The following is a 22,493-nucleotide window of genomic DNA, read 5'->3' on the forward strand; positions in this document are numbered from 1 at the left end:
ATAGGTGACACATCTCTGAGATGCGGCCAGACGATCGAGGCAGCTAAAGCCACATCAAAGCTTGCCTTGAATTTTTTACTTTTTTTTTTCCCCCCCCTCTCTTTTTCTTTTTTTGGAAATCATTAAAACAATGCATTTAGATCAGCATAGATAGGACCCAATGTGAAGGTCAGGAAAGCTGCAATAACAGTCTATAATAATTAATAGACTTGTCTAATACACAGTGGATAGGTTAAGAGAAAATTGCAAAAAAGGCTTTTGCATTCATGGGGGGCAGGCCACCAAGAAAAAAATAATCAGCACAAGCACTTAATAAAATTTAAAACCACAAGCTACAACGCTTTAATTGAAATCATGACAGCAAGCTAGAGTGGTACATATTCTTAGTACTCATGGTCAATCTAGATAATTAGTGTTAATTTTGCTTAATTATTTTTAAAAAGGCATCTTTTCATAACATCTGCTGGTTCCTCTTCATTGCTCATTAGAAATAAAAAGAATAGTATGGTGCCTTTCTCCAAATAGTACCCCTCCAAATAATATTGAAATAGTGTTAAGTATTTTAAACTTTGTAAAAACCCTCAGAAACCTAACATTCATATAAATGTCTCTCAAGAAAGAAAAATAGAAGGGGAAGAGGGTGGGAGGTGTGGGGCACAAAAATAAGTAGTTTAGAGGGTAAGAATCCTAAAAGTTAGAGAGGAGATACTTGAAAAACCACCAAAGGCTGGGAGTGAGCACAAGGAGTAGAACACTGATCACAGAACAGATGTACAGGGCTGTACACGGGAAATGAAAACACCATCCCGCAATGTTAAGGGAGAGAGGGGGAAATAATCAGATTTCACATCACAAGGTGAAAGAGCTACCCAACAAAGAATTAGCATTTGACTGTATATTTTTCTATACCATTTAAGCCATATTTAAATAAAATAAATTACCATCCCAGTTCAGTCTTACTGTGAGCAATTAGAATACTAAAGCCCTGTGAACTCAGTGCTAACACTAACTCACAGCCATTTCTTAACTTGATTTCAGAGCCTTTCCACCCAAGACATTCTATAATGAAACCTAATTTTATTATAAAGGGTGGTGTCATTTACATTGTTTGGATTTGGAGGCACCCTGTCCTTTGGACATGAAATCAATGCCCTGTAGCAGCAGCTGATGCTTTCAACTGCTTCCCACCCCTCCCCAAATTCCTTCTCCCACAGTATCCCCTGCACTCTGTGAGGAGGGTAGCGAGGTGATTCAGTCTGTCTTGCAGCTTCAGAAACAGCTTCTATCTGGAGTTATATAAGGAAGTTTTGCAAAGTGGCATGCTATCACTAGAGATTTAGTCATTCCATGTGGGCTGGATTCAAACTGAGATCTCAGGAGCTCAAAAGACAGAGCGACACAGCCTCCATGGAAGCCCGTGTACGGCAAGTGTGCGAGAATAGAGCCTTGTAATGAGAGGAAGCACAGGTTTTATTAACAAACAGTATGGCAAACCACAATTTCTTTTAAGATCACTTCATACCTCCTTAGGAGAACTATAATTGGGGATGCCTTGATGTTTCACTCTGTGACGAGTTAAGAATTATGCCTGAGTCACTGTACTAGCCTTCATTTAAACTTTAATGTGCATTTTGCATTGGGTATAAAAACACCATTGCATTTACAACTTATCCAACACAGAGTGGGTACTTACATGCAGAGAACAGAATGCCAACAATTGGGTTTTAAATTATTTTTCTCTCTACCAGCACAATTGTGTTTGAGACAAAGTAATAAATCCCCTTATTTAGTTTATTTTCTGCTGCTTTCACCATATGCAGAGAGGAAAAAAGTAACTCATGAGGCTAGCAAGGAAAAGCAAAAAAAAAAAAAAGAAAACAATTACCAGAAGCAATGTCAATTTTTTTTAGGTGGCTAACACAGAGAACATATAAAATCCAAAAGGTATAACTGAGTTCAGTACAGCTCCCAAGTTGCAGCCCTTTGCAATAACACCCTGAATACTCTTACTTGTCTTCATAGCTATTTCAAAAAGAAAAGCATATAAGCAGCAGCTTTGTTCTTTACGTATAATTAAATTTTCAGAGTGAATTTAAAAATTAGGAATCTTTATAAAACTATAATCTTATGTTTGCAAACAAAAATGATCCTACTACATTCTTTGCAAAAGCACAGGAGCAGACATGCAGATGCTGTTAAAGGGATGAGAAAATGAACCTTGTTCTTCTGAAAAACCTCAGAAATCAGGCTATACAAACCCTTGCAACAATACTGTCATCCGTTTAAATACTGGGACTATTGGGGAGGGGAGCTCAGCAGTGGTGGGAAGGCTTTCATGTGGTTACATGTTTATTTTATTTAATTTTTTTTTGTTAACTCTTTTACTCTGTAGCTTTTGCATATTAATATCAGCTCTAGGAGAAGAGGGGGAAAATAAAGCATTCAGGGAACTAGTGAAGAATCTTTGTATCAGAAATACCTACCTGTTTTTAAGAATTCTCTGTAATTGTCCTTAATCTGGTTACTTTACAATTCTTTGTCATCACCAGTTCTAAAACTCACAAATCCTTTCCTGCAGAGTTCAGTATGTATTACTGATACATTACTGGGCACACATGTTCCACAAAGAAGATACCAGGCAAATAAGTGATGTTAAAACACTTGTGCTTTTAAATATATTTATTCAAATACTTCAGTGGTCCAAGCTTTCCGTATGAAATCCTTCAGAAATCTGACCTGTAAGCAAACTTGACTTAGCCCTTCTTTTCAGTGGCTACTAGGAAATAATAAAAAATAGCAGTTCAAATACCTGCTTTGCTACAACAGTAAGCAAAAGCAGAGATTAATTTCAGAAAATATACTGAAACACTTGAGAAACTGACCATTAAAACAGGCTTCTTTCTAAATATTTATGAGTCATTTTATAACTGGAAGAAAGGTATTCTGGAATACTGATCTCTAGTGTTACACCTACAGATCTACAGCACTCACAAATAAATAATAAATATTGATATGTGTGTAGGTCTCTCTACCTCTACTGTATTTTCATTGAGTGTACAATATCCAGTACAATGCATAAGCTATTTAAATACCTCACACCCAATTCAAAACGCTGTGAAATACTGTGTAATTTTTAAAATGTTTCAGCAAAGGTTTATACCAAAGCAATGCTTTCACTTTCAACACCAGTGTATAAATGTACTTTCCCTATCAAAGATTTTTGTGATGCAAACATGATTATTACTGTACCTGATTTGATCATGGTATTCTTGGAGAGATCAAATAATAGAGTTTTTTCCCACCCTTCTTTTTCTAGTGCCTTTTTTAAAAATTCCACTATCAAAGAATGTTAATTTCTAAGGATTGATCTAGAGATTCCTATGTAAGTATACAATTATTAGGGAAAAAGAGGCACAACAGTGAATATTTTAAAGCAATGTAATCAATATTTTTGCTTTGTGTAGATTTCCCTGCAACAATGAACAAAAAGATCTACTTCAGATTTAGAAACTCAGCTTTAAAGGGAAAGCTAGACAACAAAAAGCAAGAAAGTACTCACCTCTTCACGTAATTTTATCAACTGCAACATGAACGCACAAAAAAGATAAAAAGGAAAGAAATGGCAGGAAAGAAAGATCAGTTGTGTGACAGGATACAGAATTAACATTGACAATTTATCTGTTTACATGTTTAGCATTTAAAAATCACAGACAAACACATTAAAAGAACCTAAACATAGACTACATGCAGAGTTTTTTGAACGAATAAAGATCACTTTCTCACACTGTCACATTAAACAAAGAGAATAGTGTGAAATTCTCTTTTAAACCACATCTAAGACACCATCATGAAATAAAGGGGAATGACTTCATAGAAGTCTATATTATAAAGAAAAAAACAAGTTTACTATTCCTCTCTTCGAAGATTGTACAGCTGAAGTGGTTTTGTATATACAAGTTTTCAGAATGTTTTCTGTATATTTTAGTTGTGACAACTGATTTCTTATTTTACTAGCAGATCTAACTTATTAATAGATGACTGCATCTTTATAGCATGTATTTCAGTATTTCAATTTTTATATAACTGAGTTCTACTGTAACTATATTATTTAATTTTATTATTGAACTTCATACTGAGGGTTTCTGCTAGGTAAAAAAAATGAAGCAGCTTAGTTAAATGTCTCAGAACTATGATTTATTGAATAGCATATTTAAAAACAGACAAAGGAATAGGGAACAACATGAAACATATTTCCCTCCGAAAAGACCCATTCCACGTTCTTGATCCAGACCACTACACAGTGTGTATATATATACACAAACAGGGTGTGTGTGTATGCTTATATACATATAAATTTATATTTATTGATTTATGCTCGTAAATCAACACAACTTAACACTAACACTATATTGCTCTGGCAGCATTACTATAAAACCAAATAAAACCCCAGCCTGATTATCAAGCTATGTTGTAATACCCTCACCCCTTAGAGAGATAGATAAATTGTTTGTACTGGAACAAAATGTATAATTACTCACAACAAATATATGCACAAGAACGGCCCTTTATAAAAAAAAAAAATTACAGTTCTCTCACGGATTCCAGTTCGAAATTACAACACTACACAATTATCTCAGTTTATGCTGATACTTCACCTACAGTTTCATAACACTAATTTTCAACACGTGTAAGCTGAGAATGTTTACTACTAATAAAGTCTCACCAGCATGAAGGAAACAAAAGAACCTCCATTATTCTCTATTGTCTCATATGGCTCGTCTAAAACGTCCCCCCGTTACCAAAAGGGACAAGAACTCTAATGAGATGTAATTAGGGGGACTCCTACACCACCCCGACTTGAACTGGGCCAGCTCTTCTGCACCCAGCTAAAGGAACTTTGCTACAATTTGGTATAAAGAAAACGACACTGCTGGGCAAGCCAGCGCTTAAATTCAAGTGCTTGGCCTATCATAAATTGGTCTTTCTCCAGCTCTTCCCCCCCTTTTCCCCCAAAAAGGCAAACATTAAGGCTCTTTAGAAAGAGACGATCTGGGAGTTGATCACATAGCTATCTTTTCTTTCTGAGGCCACCATTCTTCAGTTGACTATGATACTTAAAGGGCCAAAGTTTAAAACGACTCTCCCGCAATAGAGCCCGTCCGGGCATGCCACCCTGCTATAATCAATGAGAGTTTTAAAATGCTGCACATTTGCTTTTTCAATAGGTCCCAAACAAAAATGTTCTATCTTGTTTGTGCTGCATGGCTGAATTTAAGCTCTGCATGGGATTTGCAGCTAAGCTAAGTAATGGGAGAGGGTTGGGTTTTTTTTAACATTGGCTGAAAGATATTCATTCAAATTAACAAAAGATGTATTTTTCCCCCATTTAACAATGCTCTTGATGAAAATGTGTAACCCTTACATTTCTGTTTTGAAACATTATTTTTATTATGCTCACTCCTAAACTGTAAACAGCGTTAAGCCATGCACAGCCACCATTTTAGGTTATGATAATCAGAGTATTTTTGAAACAAAGAGATTTTTTCTTTTTTTTTTCTTTTTTTTTTTTTTTGCAATACAGAATTTGATACAAGAGGTAATCTGTTCCTTTGTAGGCTAAAAAAAAAAAAATCTGGTTTACGCTGGTTTGAACCAGTGGAATCTCTTGTGGCTAAGCCTTCTGCTGTGACTAAAATCAAAACTGCACCACAGAGAGCGAGGGAGCGAGATGGGATGTGAGTGTGTGTGTGCACGCACGCGTGTGGCCGCGAGGCTCGTCACGTGACACAGAACTACCGAATTTTTTTAAAAAGCTGATAACGCCACCGCCGTCTCTGTCCGCATATAGATAACGAATAAATGCTGAACTCTATTAAACGCCCTTTACACATTATCGTGGGTCGAACACACAATTTTCTGAACTTATGATGACAGTCTATTTATTTTGCTATAAACCCTCCGCATGTAACGAACAGATTTGTGTCTGGTAATGATCAGCTCTGCCAGGGCTATATGAAATGATACCGACCTTCTTTAGATCTTGGCGAATTAAATTGACCAACTTCACCCCCTGGTCTGTAGCTGAAGTTTGACACACTTTATGCACAGCAAGCCCAAATCTAATATTATCACAACTTTGTAGTCAGAAATTAAGTAGACACAAAATATTTGTTCACCATGAATCACATATAGAATGTATGGGTATACGGATACACAGTTTAACCCAATGTGAATTTATTTAAACTTACTAATGAACATAGCTGCAAAAGAGAAAGGGACATTGTAGCACCTCAGAAAAGTTGATAATATTGAACTTCACATAACTTCCGTTGAGAGAAATTTCTGATTTAACCCAACATATACTTCATCAAAAACATGACTTGCTACATAAAACAGTTCTATTATTATTGAAGAGAAGCTACAAATTTAGCTAGGGTATCACTGCACCGAAAAACTCAAAACTTTCAAGGGATTTGCTAAATGGTGGCCAAGATGACAAACAAGACTTGAAAGCAACAGTCTGTTTAAGACCACTCTTGGAAAACAAATAATAACCCAATGCACACAGTGGTTTTTTGAGATTGGGTTTATAAGGTGGGACTTCCTTTTTTTGATGCAAGAAGGGATATTTCTTGATTTTCAGCCTCTGAGTGCCTCATCTGACTACATTCACATCGTTCAAATTAAGAAGAAATGAACATATGTTAAGCAATGACTTCACTGAACTCTAGGATCACTAAGAGCACTCTATATCACTACCTGTCTCATGAAAACAAGCTGCACTTATTTCTAAAGAAACTTTCAATAGCAGAATTATATAATTCTTACAACTTCTAACAGGAAATGTCTACATGCTCTATCTGGTAAAAGCAGTTAAATCTTGGTATAATCATAAGAAGGGAATTGTATTCCAAGTTATTGTGAGTGTCATCTAGACACAATGGCTGCTACTTTTGGGAGACATGTTGGGAAAAAGAAGACAAAAGACAAATCACCATTACCTATTCTTCAATCTATTCTTTGTACTTCAGTTTTTCTTCCTGAGAAAGCAACTGGAAACTTATACCTACCATTCTATTCATTACAGGTTATAACTTGGCTGTGGTTTGCTGTAATCATACCTTTGAAACACAACTAAAAAAAGAGAAAGTGAATGAGAAAAAGATCCAGATAATTTAGTTTTCCAATAGTGATCTGTTTTATTTGTAACTTTTTAATATGGTCATATTAGCCAGCAACCATTAAGTTCCTTTTGTCTTCTCTCTCCACCTACAACATCTTGCAAATGTTTATCACAATGACAAAGACCAACAACTCATATCTCTTGTCTGCCTCTGGGTAACAACCCCGACTACCCAGTATTCAATATTTCTATTGGCAGATTTTACCAATTTTTGTGCTCTGGTACAGGAGCTGCCAAGTTTTTTTCAACACCTCCTCTGTCAGGCAAGGAATCCTTTCACAGCTGGTGACTGAATTGGGGAAAACAAACCTACAATATTTCAGTTAAATTAATTTAACCTAATCCAAACTGACTGAGAAGTAAAAATCCTATCATATTAGGGTGAGGATCAGTCCATGTACCTATATTTATTTCCATGAGACAAAACAAAAGCAAGCATTTGAAACATCTTCAAATATTTTACATGGCTTTAAGTTATACCTGAGCATCCTTTCATCATTTACTCCAAGTTTTCTACTGACATATTAATGTATAGGAGTGAAAGCATGTTAAACCTGGGGTCACGGAGTTAAACTTGACAATGTCTCATGTTCAGTGTCTGGTAAGGACCAAACGTACACCTGATTTTGAAAGCTGCACATTCTAATAAGCTCAATACCAGCTAAGTATTTGCACTAACTGCTTGCACCCATATCTACATGTATATAAGTAAAAGTATAAATAAATATATTTAATAAGAAAAAGAGAATGTGATATTTATTATTGAAACAACACAATAAATAATCTATTTTAAAAATCCTGGCATTCACATATTTTAAAGGAATTAGATGACTCCTTTATGGTGCTATTTCATTATATTTTTCAAGAAAGGAATGAAGAACTTTAAAATGTACAGAGGAAATAATTTCAAGTTGGGCTATAGAAAAGGATTTTGATTACCTAAAAGCCTATACAAGAGTCCTTCAGCAGACAAATTTTTCTTCCATTTAAATAGTGGTCATTTGGAAGAAAAAGCCTGAAGCTCACAAATGGTTGAAGGTATCATTTAGCTTCTCGAGATGAGAACATGTCTCTTTCACCAAGTTTGGAAAAAAGATCATCAGTCACAGCAAGTGCTCACATGAGCCAGTTATTTAAACATTCTTTAAAAAGTGAAAATAAAATATTTTATCTTATCCCTACACATAAGATATTCTGTTATAAGTAAAGCTTCTTATCACAATTGCCCTTTTATGTCTGAATTCACACATTTTTTTTCTTGAAATGTAAAAGTAGCAGCACCTTAAGAGAAATAAAATGAGAACCTTAACAGTTTCACAGGACTTCATTTACAATCATGACATACAGACTGTGAAACTCTTCTCCCAAAAATAATGTTCTCCATTAGTTGATTCTTTAGGTATAAAATCCCCTCTTTGTTTTACAAAAATTTTGGAATCTCCCCTTTCTATCATATATAAATATGAAGATTATCGTCCTTTAAATATAAGTCTTCACAAAGATATCAGAGCTGCTATACTCCAGTCTTATGTCTTCAGATAATATATCCTGTGTCTAATTTCATTAATGTATGAATTAAAGTCTATTACAGAGTTTAAAACTTACTGATCATGTTTAAAATACTCTGTAAGACTGGGGTTATGGGGTCTGTGTTTTGAAAGCCCTGTACAAGGTAAGTCTCCAAGTCTTTATTCTTTCTGAGCTGAGCCTGTACTAAGTGCAGAAGATACAAAAAATTTCAGAACACTGTTCTGATTCATTTTCTTATTTTATAGCACATTTATCAAGTAAATATTTAAACGATATTTCTTTTGTTAGCAAAATAACTTTGATTCTGGTTAGAAGAGAAAATATGACCAGGTAGGAAAACTTTCAGCTAACTTCTAACTCAAAAATACAAGACTTTGATAACACAAATTTTAGAAAGAAAAGAAATATTCTCCTTTCAGTCAGAGTGTCAAAAAAGTTTCATCCCAAAAAGAAATATTAACAGGTGGGTCAAAGTCTCCTGAATAAAGCATTGCCGTCACAGTTTTCGGTAGTCTCTCAGGATCCTCACTGTAGCATGCAGAACAACAATACGGGTACAAGATTTTAAAAAAGCCTCAGGATTATCAAGCTTTCATTCATTAAAAGAGGTGGATAGCACTCTGCATCCTAGTACAACATGCATTATGAAAGCACACTCTTATTAGTACAACTTGTGTTTTTGGTACAAGGAGAGAAAATCTGGTTAAAGAAGGAATCACACAAGGAAACTGAGTGGGATACTGCCTAATTCTGAGAGCGCACTTTCATTTGTTTTGCCTGCCAGTGTTGATTTAATTATACTGCATTATTATCAAAGCTGCATTATGTACTTTTTTATTCCTTTTACATGTGTTTGAGGTGAAGACCTTGGCTTTGTCGGCAAACAGCGTGTTTCAAGTTATTTCTTAAGTACTAAATAATAAAGAAAAGAGAAGAAAAGATTTTTTTTGAGATAGCAGACAGTGATCACAAGTTAAAGGGTTAAATGTAAGATCTCCAAGAAACATTTTGAAGTTGATTAAGACCCCAGCTTTGCATTAAACAGTATCACTTCCACATGAGTTGTTGCTAATGCTGTTAAGGAGCAGCTTGAGAAGCCCAGTGTGCCAGTGACCTCCTTCACCCTCCAGCCACCCACTAGGGCTTCTTGATTAGCATCCTACCTGGTTCTCTGAGGAATTCCCGTCATCCCCTAGGAGTTCATTCCGCACCTCATCACTGTAGGCGATTCGTGACCTTTTCTGTAAAACAAAAAGAAAAAAGGGTTAGGAAGTAAAGCTCCGAAGCCATTGGTATCAAGGCTGATCATCTTAAACCTCGAGAGCCCCCTAATGGATACCCATTCGATTAAAAAAATCTGCAAGTGAAAGTTATTACAAAGTTCTTCAACTGCTGTACCTTAACAAATCTGCATAGCAAAACTATAGTATTTCTAAGACAGTCACACCCTCAACATTGCAGCAATGAAAGCAGCTTCTGTGAAGCTCGAGATATGTAACATGTGAGGCAATACATATTAACAGCAGAAATATTGAAAAAATGCCAGTGCCGGAACCAAATGCATTTTTCTGAAGAGCACTTGCTAGCAGGTAAAAGAATGCAACGTAACAGCGATGGCAGCAATGCCACTAGACAGGAAAGGAAGACTGAGCTTTTCCCATCTAAAAAAACCCAAAAACCGAAGCTGAACAAAACACATGTGATGTATCTGATTCAATTTAAAGATGTGGAAAATTAACAAGCATTTTCTATGCTGCTAAAGCTGCTGGGAAAGGATCAGAAATTAAAGGGTGAAAGAAAGGCGAGAAAATAACACCACAAGCAAACACTGATCTTCAGCAGTTCATGGAAACACCAAAAACTGACACAGTCATCCATGGGATTGTTATGACAGACAGGACATTAAGTAAATTCACAGCTTATGAGCACCAGATTTGCTCTTGAACTGATAATTATGTTGACTCTAAACTAGATCAAGTGCCAAGCACTGGAAAGTAAATGTGTGATGATTAGCAAGGTAGCACAGGATTCAACGGAGCAATAGGGAAGCCCACAATGACAACACCAGCTTTCAATTTCTCTGTTAGCCAAATAACAGGCTATTACTCAGTTAATACTCCCACACTTACCATTAAAGGAGGGATTGAATTTTGAACATATTGTCTAATTTATTTTTCTTTTCAGAGTAGTTATGGTAATTTTTACACCTCAGAGGAAGAAACCTAAGAGTAACAAAAACTAAGCTGTAGGGCCTTCCTTTATTGATGGGGTCTTCCCTCACACCCTGCCATGATAGTGACTACCACTAGGAACTCAAAAATGAATCCCTCTTCAAGTCTTCCGTGCTTGGGCCATCATGCCAAAACTTGTACTTGGGACTGAAGCACAGGAGAAGAATGCTAGAAATTATACTGAGCACAGGGAAATTCATCACCGTAGTAACAAAGAGGTTGTAAGTGGGTCACCCTTTGTGCAAGGGACCTATCAGCAAAATAAGCCTTGTATGGGTCAACTCAGAGCAAAACATTTTAGCTCTTTATGCTGTGTAGCTCCCCTTCATTACCAACATGATTGTTGCAATGTTTACACATTTGTGATTCACTTGCCATCAGATCCTAAAGCTACAGATGTAAGAAGGAAGGACAAAGCCTTGGACCACGGACCCACGGCAAGAGGTGAATTGTGCCAAATCTTTTGGAAATCTCAGCTGTCACAGTTTCATACTAACCAAGCTAAAGTAGTCTACAGCATTAAAGGAAATGAGAACCTTTAAACAGGCTGTGGTATCAGAGCTGCCTGTTTAAATTATTCATTTCATCACTATGGGGGACTAAAACACTCCACAGTATGCAAGAATATCATATGGAGATAGGTTTTGTTTTTCTCTTTTCTCACCAAAAAGGCAACAAATTGGCATAGATTGCTCAATTACATTATTTTCCTATTTTCATTTGATACACATCAAACAAGGAAGGAAATTACAAATATATACCAATAAATATCTAATAATCTTTTCTGATTAAGATTCAGTCTTAGGACCTCATTTGAGGTCTAGTGGTTCAACTGTACAGTTTCTCCCAATTTCACAAAATGACTCAGCCCCATTGATCCTGTTAGTGTTGAATGTATTTATCATTATTAGACTGAGATACGGAGCGTGATGCTTCATGAGCTTGTTCTCTAGTGAACAAGCTTCCTAATAACATGTAGGGACTGAAATGGTCCTTGATTACACATCATTTATTTGAAAGATACCACTGGATGATATTCTCTTTCTTAAGAGCCTGCATGGCAGAAAGGAAAAAGAATACTTTACAGGAAAGAAACAAATGTTAATAGCAGTACTATTTTTAGAGGTCCTTTATAATCCTTTATTACCATTGCCAGTGAACTCAATAAATATATTTGTATTATGGTTCTTTTATTGTAATAATCTGTCATGATCTGAAAATCAGAAATTTTATTAAAAGAAATAATGCTTTGTCTAAAATTAGGTAGAACTCTTTGCCATAATCAATAAATAATTTGATACTACTTCTGATCACAGTTTCACTACCAAATGAATCAATAATATAAAAGGAAAGGTCTTTGAACTAAAGTGTTCATTTATTCTTTCAGGATTTGTCCAAAATATCAGTATCTTGAAATACTATTCTTATTTTGATTAAAGTATTATTGCTTAACATTTTTAAATTTGGCTATCATGATTAGTTCAGCTTGTCTGAACTCAATAATTACTTTTTTTATTATTATTTTTTATTTCATAACCATCAGATGTTTATAAATATATACTTTAGCCAAATGCAAGAATGATAGTTTGAGCTGGAAATGTCACACACACTGCTACATTTTGAAGGAACCCAATTCATAATGCATTTTATAAATAGTTAATGACTTCTATACATAAGCTAACCAGGCAAATCAAGAAATTGTCAACATTTTTAGTCTTAGTTGTCAGTTACCACTGTCTACTGGTACTTTATATGTATGTTTCTAGAAAAGACAGAAGCTTTACAGAGTTTGTAATCCAAGGCATTTCTGGGCAGCTCAATATAGGTTTAAGAGGTTCTATGTAAAGTTTTTTGTCTGCAAAGCTCTGTCACATATAGAAGTTTTCCTTGTATTTTATATTTTCTTGTATATACCTAGACAAAAAGTCTAAGCCCACAAGTGGTTTTGCTCAGTGAATGTGTTTGCAGTTGAGCGTAGCGTGTGCCCAAACACAGAGACACAAAAGGGTTAAGCTGCTTTCTACAAGAACTTCAGCACTCAGAAAGTTTCAGGGGCTGTTTTAAATGTACTACAGTACCCAGACCTGGCAAGGAAGAATTTCTGATTCCAGGCAGATCTCTCTTGGTTTATGAACAGGATTTTTGCATACTGATTGGGTGATTTCCTTAAAGCCCTGTTCAAACAGATACACTTGCTCAGTTCTGTCTGGCAATTTGGCTTTAAACAATCTGTCTACTTGACCCAAGCCTTAACATTTCCCAATAGAACTGAATGTGTTCATAGGCAAGCCCAGCGAAATTAGAATTGAAATGAATTAACTCAGCTTAAACTAATTAAGATCTGTGATCTGCAGTACCACCCCCCTGTATGATTCTACATGTGAAGCAGGGTACACGTAACCAGACTGTAAGAATTCTGCTGTACCACTAATCTGAGCATACCAATGAAGTTCTTCTATTACTAAAGCATATGAGAAGTTAATTTCCATGGCCTACACATGGCAAAGCAATTGCTTAAATTGCCTCACCTGGGAATTTAATACAATGTTATCATCAGACCAGCCACACTGTAAATAGATTTATAATGCTTTCCATGTGCTAGGCTAGGTTGCATATGAATTAAGTAATGATCTGGTATTACAATACAATCAGCTAGTTCCCACACCTGGCAGACAGGATATTTTGCTAAATTACTACCTATACAGATACATCACAACATAAAAACAGAGAAGGTAATGGGAAGAGAAACAATCTACATGGTGTATGACCGAATTTTGCACGGTAACCAAATAAGATGTAGATAGAAAGAGGTATCCAAAATAATCTATTTCCAACATCTGCACAACAGAACACATACTTATTCATTTCTATTCAATTTTGGCCTAATTTTCTGCATTCTATACTTTAATTACCATCCACATTCTGAAATGTTCCCATTAGTGAAGGCCAGAACTAGCCAGTGCCCCCTCACTCCAACGTACTTCCAGCAATCAGCCAAATAATTGAAATAAAGTATTGTACCTTTTCATACATGAACGAAGATTAGTTTCCCCCTCCTAAATGCCAAGCAGCCCCCAAACAGATGAGCAAATGTAGGTGCATTTCAGACAAAAGACTCAACAGATCCTTTTATCCCAACCTTTCAGTTTTTCAGGCTCAATGTTTTAAGAACAGATTAGACAGATTTTTCTGGTGGAATATGTGTAAACAACAAAAAGGCTTATTTATCCACAAACATCTGTTTTCATACAAAATCTATTAGAATTTCCAAGTACATATAAATGTTTTTAAAAATCTCCAGGCACCTGTTTCAGTTTGGCCCTGCTCTAAATGTAAATAAATACTTGAGATTAACATAACCAGAAATAATTTGTGGGAATATATCAGATTTTATTTTGTGTTCCTTGACAGTAGTCACTTCTGTCATTTGCTAAAAACAAAGTGAAAAAAGTGATCTGATCCCCAAATGGACAGCTAAATATTGCAGAATGTACTCTTTCATCTCTGCCTTTTGGAATAGGCATTTAAGTATTTTTTGCTGAGCACAAATGGAAAAGATACAGTTGAACAAATTTAGAGGAAGAGTGGCCCTATTTAACAATCTTAAAGCTTATATTGAAACAGAAACCCAAACTGACTTCTTAGTGATCAAGAGATATTGTAACTTCCGTTCAATTTGAAAAATTGTGTTCAAACTATGGTTTTCAAAACTTACACTTAATTTTCATTTTCAAAACTATATTTATCTGTAAAGGGGATCAAGGAACAACAGACTAGACGCTTCAGACTGCAATTCCAAAGGGGTTTCCTGCTCCTGAGCAGCTGAGTTTTCAGCAATTGCGCGCACGAAGCAGGAAAATTGTGCTAATATACAACCTGATGCAATGCAGGACTTCCAAGTATTTCCTTAAGAAAACTGAGGAAAAAACCCAAATGAATACATTCCTGTCCAAAAGTAAATAAAAACTATTCCACAAATCCACTGAAACTTCTGATTGAAAGAATCAATGTAACAGTAGATGTCAGCTGGCAAAAGTCAATGTGTCAGCCACCCCCAGTGCTGCCTCCCTCCCTGCACACGCAGAGAAGAGGCTGCAGGCAACTCTGAAAGAGAAACAACTCAAACCCCGTGTTCTGCCACTCTGCCAAATGTCAGCAGCTTCCTGCAACAGCACAGAGAAATCAGACTTCAAGTGCTAATGTGAAATTAATGCAGAGATACTATCATCCATCTTAAATAGATGTCACAGGTCCATAAATCTCCTTTTCAGTAATCCTCATCAAACACACTTTTAGTTTCATTATAGGGTGAGGGCAGGGAGGAAGGTCAAGCAAACCCCCATGAGGACACAACACATTTTGTTATGTTGATGGTGAAAAATGCAGCTTCTGCCCACAAAACTACTTTCACCTCAAACTCATGACCAATGGATCATGTATGTCACCAACAAGGCAGATGCTTAAACTGGTATATTGCACCTGCTGTGGGTAGGGAAGGAAACAGGTGACCTGAGAGAGAACTGAAATTCACTTTTTTTGTGGATTTATGGAGTAACAGAGGATGATTCCTATTGTGAAAAAGACAGTTCTATTTGGAAAAGCAGCTTTTATTTACCTGAAATCAAACTTCTAAACTTAATCACCCAGAAATGGAAAGATTTTTCAAAATTCAAAAGGTTGGAACTGACCTTTGGCTCATTCTGTTTTTAGAGAATGCTCAAATATTCACTATGATCACTATGGAAATCTATGGAACGTCTAAAGTAATGCAATACAACAATTATAAATCCAAGCATAGTAAATTTCAGGTGAGTACTGCTTAAGCTTGAATAGTACTCTCCAACCATAAAAAGGAATAACTCCTCTTAGCCTGGCATGCAAATCAATTTTATTTTTCTTTTTATTATAACCACTCATCTTTGCTTGTTTGAATTACCACATACTAATTCCAAACCTTGGTCCCTCCATATACAGTATTTTATTCTTTCATCAGAATTTAGTTTCTCCAAGGTGCCTTCAGTGCTAGGCTGTTCTGCACAGCAGTTTGCAAGCCTTTTTACTCATGTGCCATAATCTCAAAATGTGCCAGGCATCAGCTGCTGCAGGAAGGAAGACTGGGTAATACTGCAAATTTAACTGTAACATCTCTGTAGGCCAACAGTGATGCATGACCTCTGCACTGCTGACTTGCAGTTATTCCACTGTCCACTGTTACCCACAGCTCGGTCTGTTCCTGTAATGTGCTTTTCAGTACTCTAATTTCAGTATTTCATCCAACCCCCTTCTATGGATTCCTTCAAATGACCATTATTAAACTATCTTCTTTCATTACAAAGCCCATCTTTTCACATCTACTTAGCTGGCTGAGTTAACCAACTTCTCTATTCAGTCAGTGGAAATTCCTTTAAATTGTGCATGAGATCACACAAATTCATTCCTGCTCAGATCCACCTTCCTGAAAAGCCTCTTGCTTCCTTGTAACCACCCTGTGCATGTCCAAAGACCTGTGTGATAATTTAGATTGTTGAATTAAAAGTTGGCTGTTGTGCCTTTTGCTTTGATACATACAGCACACACATATTGGCTAATTTGCTGACAAAGGTTTTGCAGCTTGCAGACCCTTTTTACTATGACCATTTCCATCATCAGTGCTAGAATAAAAGGCAAGAGCAAGGCTGGAGAGGGGGAACGCCCTCTCTTCCCAACTCAGACAACAGTTTGATAATAAAGATAACTCAGGTGAAAGACCACGCCTGATGCCAGTTCAAAGTAACCTACACATTGACAATCAATTTGGGTGCAGGGGGACTAAGTGGGATAAATTCTGCTATTCAGAGCATAGGTTCACAATTGAAGTGAAAAAGGACACATCCAGACTGTGGCCTCAAAAAAACCCATCTGTATGCAAAGAATAGGAGCAGCCAAAATCAAGTATTCTTGATAGAGAAATTAATCCTTAATTCACGTTCAGGCTAACCTGAAGAAACATTTAAGGATATCAATATGATCACTTAAAACAATTCATTTACTATGTCAAATCCTAGAAGACTCTCACCCCTAAAACAGATTTTCAAAGTCATGTGAGGCATTGGAAGTCAGTCACTAATATCACACAGGCTGCTGTTTTTCTACAGAAGTCTCTGTGAGATCCGAATAACTTCAGTTTAAAGACCAGCTGAACCAGGCTACAAAAATAAGCTTATTTTGAGAATGGTTTAACTACAGCAGGTCTTTGAAATATAATATATGCATGTAAGAATTACAAGTTTCTCTGCAAAACTACCTTTTAGGGGAAATTGTTAAAGATAATGGTGGAACAGAGAACTCTTAGTGCCTTTTAAAAGCACACTACAAAGCTTATGTTTCTTTTATGAAATCTTTATTGGTCATCTCAACTCATCTCCTTGCTGTAATGACCTAAGCCATATATTTTAGTGATTTCTTTTATAACTATGAGCTTGGTTTTGTGCCTTTTTTAATAAAATCTGTTTTACCACACAGCTTCATTTATCCAACTAATGCTATTTAGAGGACAAGGAGCAACTACACATCACGATCATGTACTTCAGACTGTTTTGTAATCTGAAGACTTTACGCTGTGTGGCAGTATGTAATTAACATAAATGTCTTCTAAACCTTGGAGATGGAAGATCAACTCCAGTGTGTTGGACCAACACGCAGATGAACTGAGAAAATAAAAATATGGAGCCATTTTCCTCCAAGGGAGGAAGTTGAATAAGAATGCCAACTTTTGAAGAGTGCTCCCAAAGACACTAAAGCAGGGATGAAAAAATCTTAAGGAGGCTCAAGATTTTCTAACTAATTAGTTCACACTAATTAGCTCATGGTGAAAGATGATAAACATCTCAGAAAAACCAAAACATTAAATGTTCATTAAAATACCTTTGTTTCAGCCAGTATCTCCATCTGGAGCCCAGGTTCCCATTGCTAACAGTAACAAGACACCTGCTGGTACATTCCACCAGCTCCTTCCTTTCCCAGAAAAAAAGCATCCTAGTTTCACTTCCTTCCTCTATTTGCTACTTAGTTCCCTTTATCAGTCTGTACCTAACTGTAAATGAAAACCTGTAAATGGGCTGAACGACTTGCCATTTTGAACACTACCATCATCTTTTTCAGCTCTCCCACTCCCTGGATTTCTAACAGTAGGCAAAGCCCAGGAAAGATAGTATTTTTTTAGGCTTTCCAATTAAAACTACAATTTTGCTACAGAGCTCAGATCTCTTAATAAATTATACATTTTGTCCACTGTGAACTCCAAGTGTAAAAGCCAAAATGAAACCATAAAGACAGATCTCATTTCGGACATTCAGAATGAGGGCAGGGAGAATGAGATGCTTCTAAGGCAGCTGAATTGTCCCACCTCCATTTGTGCTACTCTGATAGGATCTATTTTAAATCAAAGAAACTTAAGCAAACCTTCCCAAAAATACTTTCTAGTCCAAAAAAATCTATTTTCAGACACTGTCCTTTTTTTCAACTGAACACACACTCTCAGCAGCATCTTTCCAGTCATATATCATTATGCTTTTTAATTTCTGAAAATAATACACAGAATAAGAAATTTTCAGTTAATCCATAAAAATATTAACCACAATGTGAAGAACCCTATTCCATAAGAGTAGCATATGACAATTTCTGACTTCACCATTAAATAAAAATAAAATAATGCTTGATGCAAAGAACAATTAAATAGACACATTGTGTAATTATGGTGGTTTGCATACAAATACACCCAAAAGGTACTCATTCTGTGTACTTCACTGCAAACATTCTGAACTATAAGCACATAAGTTCAAATGATTGATTAATGAAAAGGAAAATGAAAAATACTTTGTCTAACATAGCCCTATCAAAACAAATTTTTGGATCTTGCTGTTCATGCTTCCTGAATTTATTATTTTTGCACTGACGTGATTTAGCTGAGATTCCTTTCTTTCCTTCTAGAACACATACACTTGCAGACAGACATGTTACCTTACTTGAAAAAGATAAAAATTGTCTGAGTTTAGTAATTTTAGTACTTAAGTGGCCACAATTTGGCTTTGAAGTTTGCAGCAGATTGATGGGGGAGTAAATCTGTACTTTCACTGCTCCCCACCAGGCACTACTGGGACAGCACCAGTTGTTTCATGCTGTGTTGAATCAATAGCTAATATGGTAAAATACTAACCCGATGTTCAGACATGGCATTTTCTAGTTTTATCACAAGCTGATGATGAGCAGTCCTTGCTTTGCACTACCTGAGATAAAAGTCAGTAACTAATCCACTACCTCTAATTTATTGAAAATCCACTACCTCTAATTTATCAACCCAAAGTCCTTCCCCTTTTTATACTGCCTCTCCATTTTTCAGTCTCCCCATTCAGTGAAAATAACTGTTAAAATATTCATGTCTAAGTGGATGAAAAAATAATATACATAGCTATATGAAAAATAACCATACCAACCCATTTCCTACTTTCTTTAGAGCTCAAGTCTTAAGCCTAATAATACAGTGTAAGGGAAAGGCAGTATACTTATAGAAAATATTGATATTTACACATATTTGGTATTTAAAGTGTCTCTGATAGACAGGCTTCATCTAACTTTTTTTTTTCCTGTTACCTGTGGCATAGTCAGGAATTCTGCCTCCAAGTGGACCAGCATACCACACGAAGAATAATGAGCAACACCAGTACTGGCAGTAGCTCATTTCACACTAAACACTGATGTCCAAACTCTAAAAATTCACTGAGTATTTCTGTTTTGTCCTGGTTACTATGTTGTCACCAACAATGCTTACACATTTCTATTGATCTTGTTTATAGCTGCCTGGATTTTCACTGTCAAGACAATGTAGTGTGAACCTTAAGGAAAGTCTCACTTGATGTAAGACTGCATAAAGGCTGTTATCACAGTCAAAGCTTCAATTAGTCCAGAAATTGTACTGCCTCCTATAGTGGCCATTAATGGATAATAAGGGGAAATCTTAAGAAACAGAGCAAGGATGGAATTATTTTCATTTCAGTAAATGCTGCTTGTTTCTGTTGATCAGCAGTTCAGGGAGTTTGAAGTATATCTAAGAGCTTCACACTTTATTATAAACCTTGGTGGTTACTGCTTAAATAACACTTCTTTTATTTAAATAGCAATTGAAGAGTGGCATTCATGCACACAAAGAAAGATGTTCAGATCTCGGTATTAGGACAAAGATTAAATTCAAAAGTTATCCTACTTTTCACTTGAAAAAACTGGAGTGAAATTCCAAACAAAGAAGCTAACAATTAAAGTATCAAAAGCAATTAAATTATACCACAGAGTGTTGTAACATCTCTTCCATGGAGCATATTTTGGTAATAAGAATTTAATCCTGAGGATCTCATCTTTACATGGTGAGCTTCAGAATAAGACAAAGATTACCTAATAAATTACTTCCCAATTCCAGCTCATACAAGTTAGTTGCTTTCCCAATCTCCTAACAAGCTATGGCAAATATTCAAATTATTCATATTAGAAAAATAGAACTATACTCTATAGTCATATTATATTTCTGCTCAGTTCCTTTGAAGTGCAAGAAAGGCCCAGTACCATTTGACCAAACATCTGTCCCTCCACCCCAGCAGCTGTTCTTGCATGGCACAGTGTAGAAACTTCTGGTATAACAAAGCTGTTAGCATCAAACACAGATGATCTGACACAAAGCCAAACAAAGTTTGATAGCATATGGCAAACATAATAGTTTCAACACCAACTCATGAACCTGACATGCAAAACCAACGTGGAAAGAATATAAGGAACTAAAGGAAAACAAATCTCATTGTGTAGCACATATCTGGGTTTCTGATTCCTGAGTATTCAAGGACAGACTCAAATTTATGCAATAATCTCAGTTTAAAATGTCATTACCACTGTCCACTGCTATTATGAGCAGCTCTATGGTTCTACAGGACAACGACAATCTTTATCACAGGATCACAACAGATTTCAAAGATTTCTGAAGTAGTGGACTCATGTAAAAAGTTTAGAACATTGTTGGATGACAGCTTATACTTTTTCTCCCTTAAAACAAGATGTATATACCTGATAATTCAGGATCCTGCACTAAATCACAAGACTTGAGCATTAACTCCAAAACATAAGTGATTCCACAGTTAAGCAGGAAAATAGGAAACATAGATGCACACAGCTGACTAGAGGTATATTTTTATATAAGGATGAAAAGCAATTATAGCACCTTAAAAAGTATTCAATGAAAGTGTTTGCTAGGCCATTGGGACTCCTAGTTTGTATTTCACATTTTGGATCTAAACACCTCATCAAAAAGAGGCTATTCCAGCTATTTATTACATCCTGAAAGAATCATTGCAGGAGATCAGTAGGAACCAGTATGTGTTTTCCTAAACAGTATTTCCATAGATAGCCACTAAAACTGACACATTTGTTTCTATCACTCTGGGAAAAACAGTTGAGACCTCGTGGCTGGATTTCCTCCTCCACTGTATTATGGATCAACTTTGACTAAACGGATAAAACCACGAAAGCACAGAAATCGCCACAAAGCCACAAATCAGATCCACAGAAAAATTTATTTAACGCTATCTGCTAAAGGGGGGAAGCACTCAGACTCTCCCAATCACTCTAATTTCATACAGGGGCATCCCTATATGAAATTTTCAGGGTCCTGTTTTTCTCAGGGGCTGGATAGTCCCCATGGTTATTAAGAAGAAACTACCAGTCCACTATCTCAAAGAGAAAGGTGTGCGTACATATTTCTCCTTTGTCTCTTTGATTTACAGACCTGAGGAATATGGATTACCTCTGTTATCTGCACAAACAAGCTCTACTAGAATCTTGGCATTCAGTCAACTTTTATCTTGGGGACCCCAAATTGTACTGTTAGGCAACACAGAGCACCTATCTCGACTGAATTGTCATACAAATAGATTTTTGTCAGATGTTCAATTTGTATTGGGGAGCATGCCAGCAAAAACAAAAGTCAGCAATTTAAAACAACAAACCAGCCCCTGTGCTGACAGGAACAAATTACTATATTCCAAATGAATAAGAATTACTGTAGATCACAGATCCTCAGTATGAGGACTGCACAAAGGGTGGAAAAACGTTCCTCAAATTAATTCTTTTTGGTAACTCTGTGCTCTGAAACAAGAAGAGGCTGAGTACAAATAAAATACAACACAAAGTAATACAAATAAGTTTATAAAAGCACATAAAGAGGTACAATCAAAGAGGAATTAATTATTTAACAACTGGTAGTGCAAAGACAGGAGATGAGCAAAGACTCATTAGAGTTCAAAACTAAACTTTTGCAGTTGGTCAAACAGTGCAGCAGTGTGTTGTACTTCTAACAACTCCCAGATCTGCTTTCGAGGCAATGACCTTACAGAGCTGAGTGCACTGCGAGGTGATGCATGCATCTTTTGGGCAAAGATAGAAGTAGCTGCAAAAACACAATACATTTTGTTAGCCCACCCTAGGAGCAAAACTTATTTCTGTTCTTCCACAAACCACACACAAGGTCTAGCACT

At 36.1% G+C, this 22,493-nt stretch overlaps 1 protein-coding gene across 5 annotated transcripts in view; it reads right to left on the reverse strand.

Moving 5' to 3' along the window:
* VTI1A (vesicle transport through interaction with t-SNAREs 1A) overlaps positions 1-22,493 on the reverse strand; it is a 267,292-nt gene that overhangs the window by 206,906 nt on the left and 37,893 nt on the right. For 3 of the 5 annotated variants that reach the window (XM_041461585.1, XM_041461588.1, XM_041461586.1), the window contains exons 4-5: positions 9,877-9,954; positions 3,560-3,580 (exon numbers count right to left, since the gene is read on the reverse strand). In XM_041461585.1, coding sequence (XP_041317519.1) covers positions 3,560-3,580; positions 9,877-9,954 — 99 coding nt within the window. The remainder of the gene's footprint in view (positions 1-3,559; positions 3,581-9,876; positions 9,955-22,493) is intronic. The other 2 variants (XM_041461587.1, XM_041461589.1) reach the window with 1 other exon arrangement.

This window comes from Pyrgilauda ruficollis, unplaced genomic scaffold (genome assembly GCF_017590135.1).
Source record: "Pyrgilauda ruficollis isolate IOZ18807 unplaced genomic scaffold, ASM1759013v1 scaffold15, whole genome shotgun sequence".
In the NCBI taxonomy this organism is placed as follows: Eukaryota; Metazoa; Chordata; class Aves; order Passeriformes; family Passeridae; genus Pyrgilauda; species Pyrgilauda ruficollis.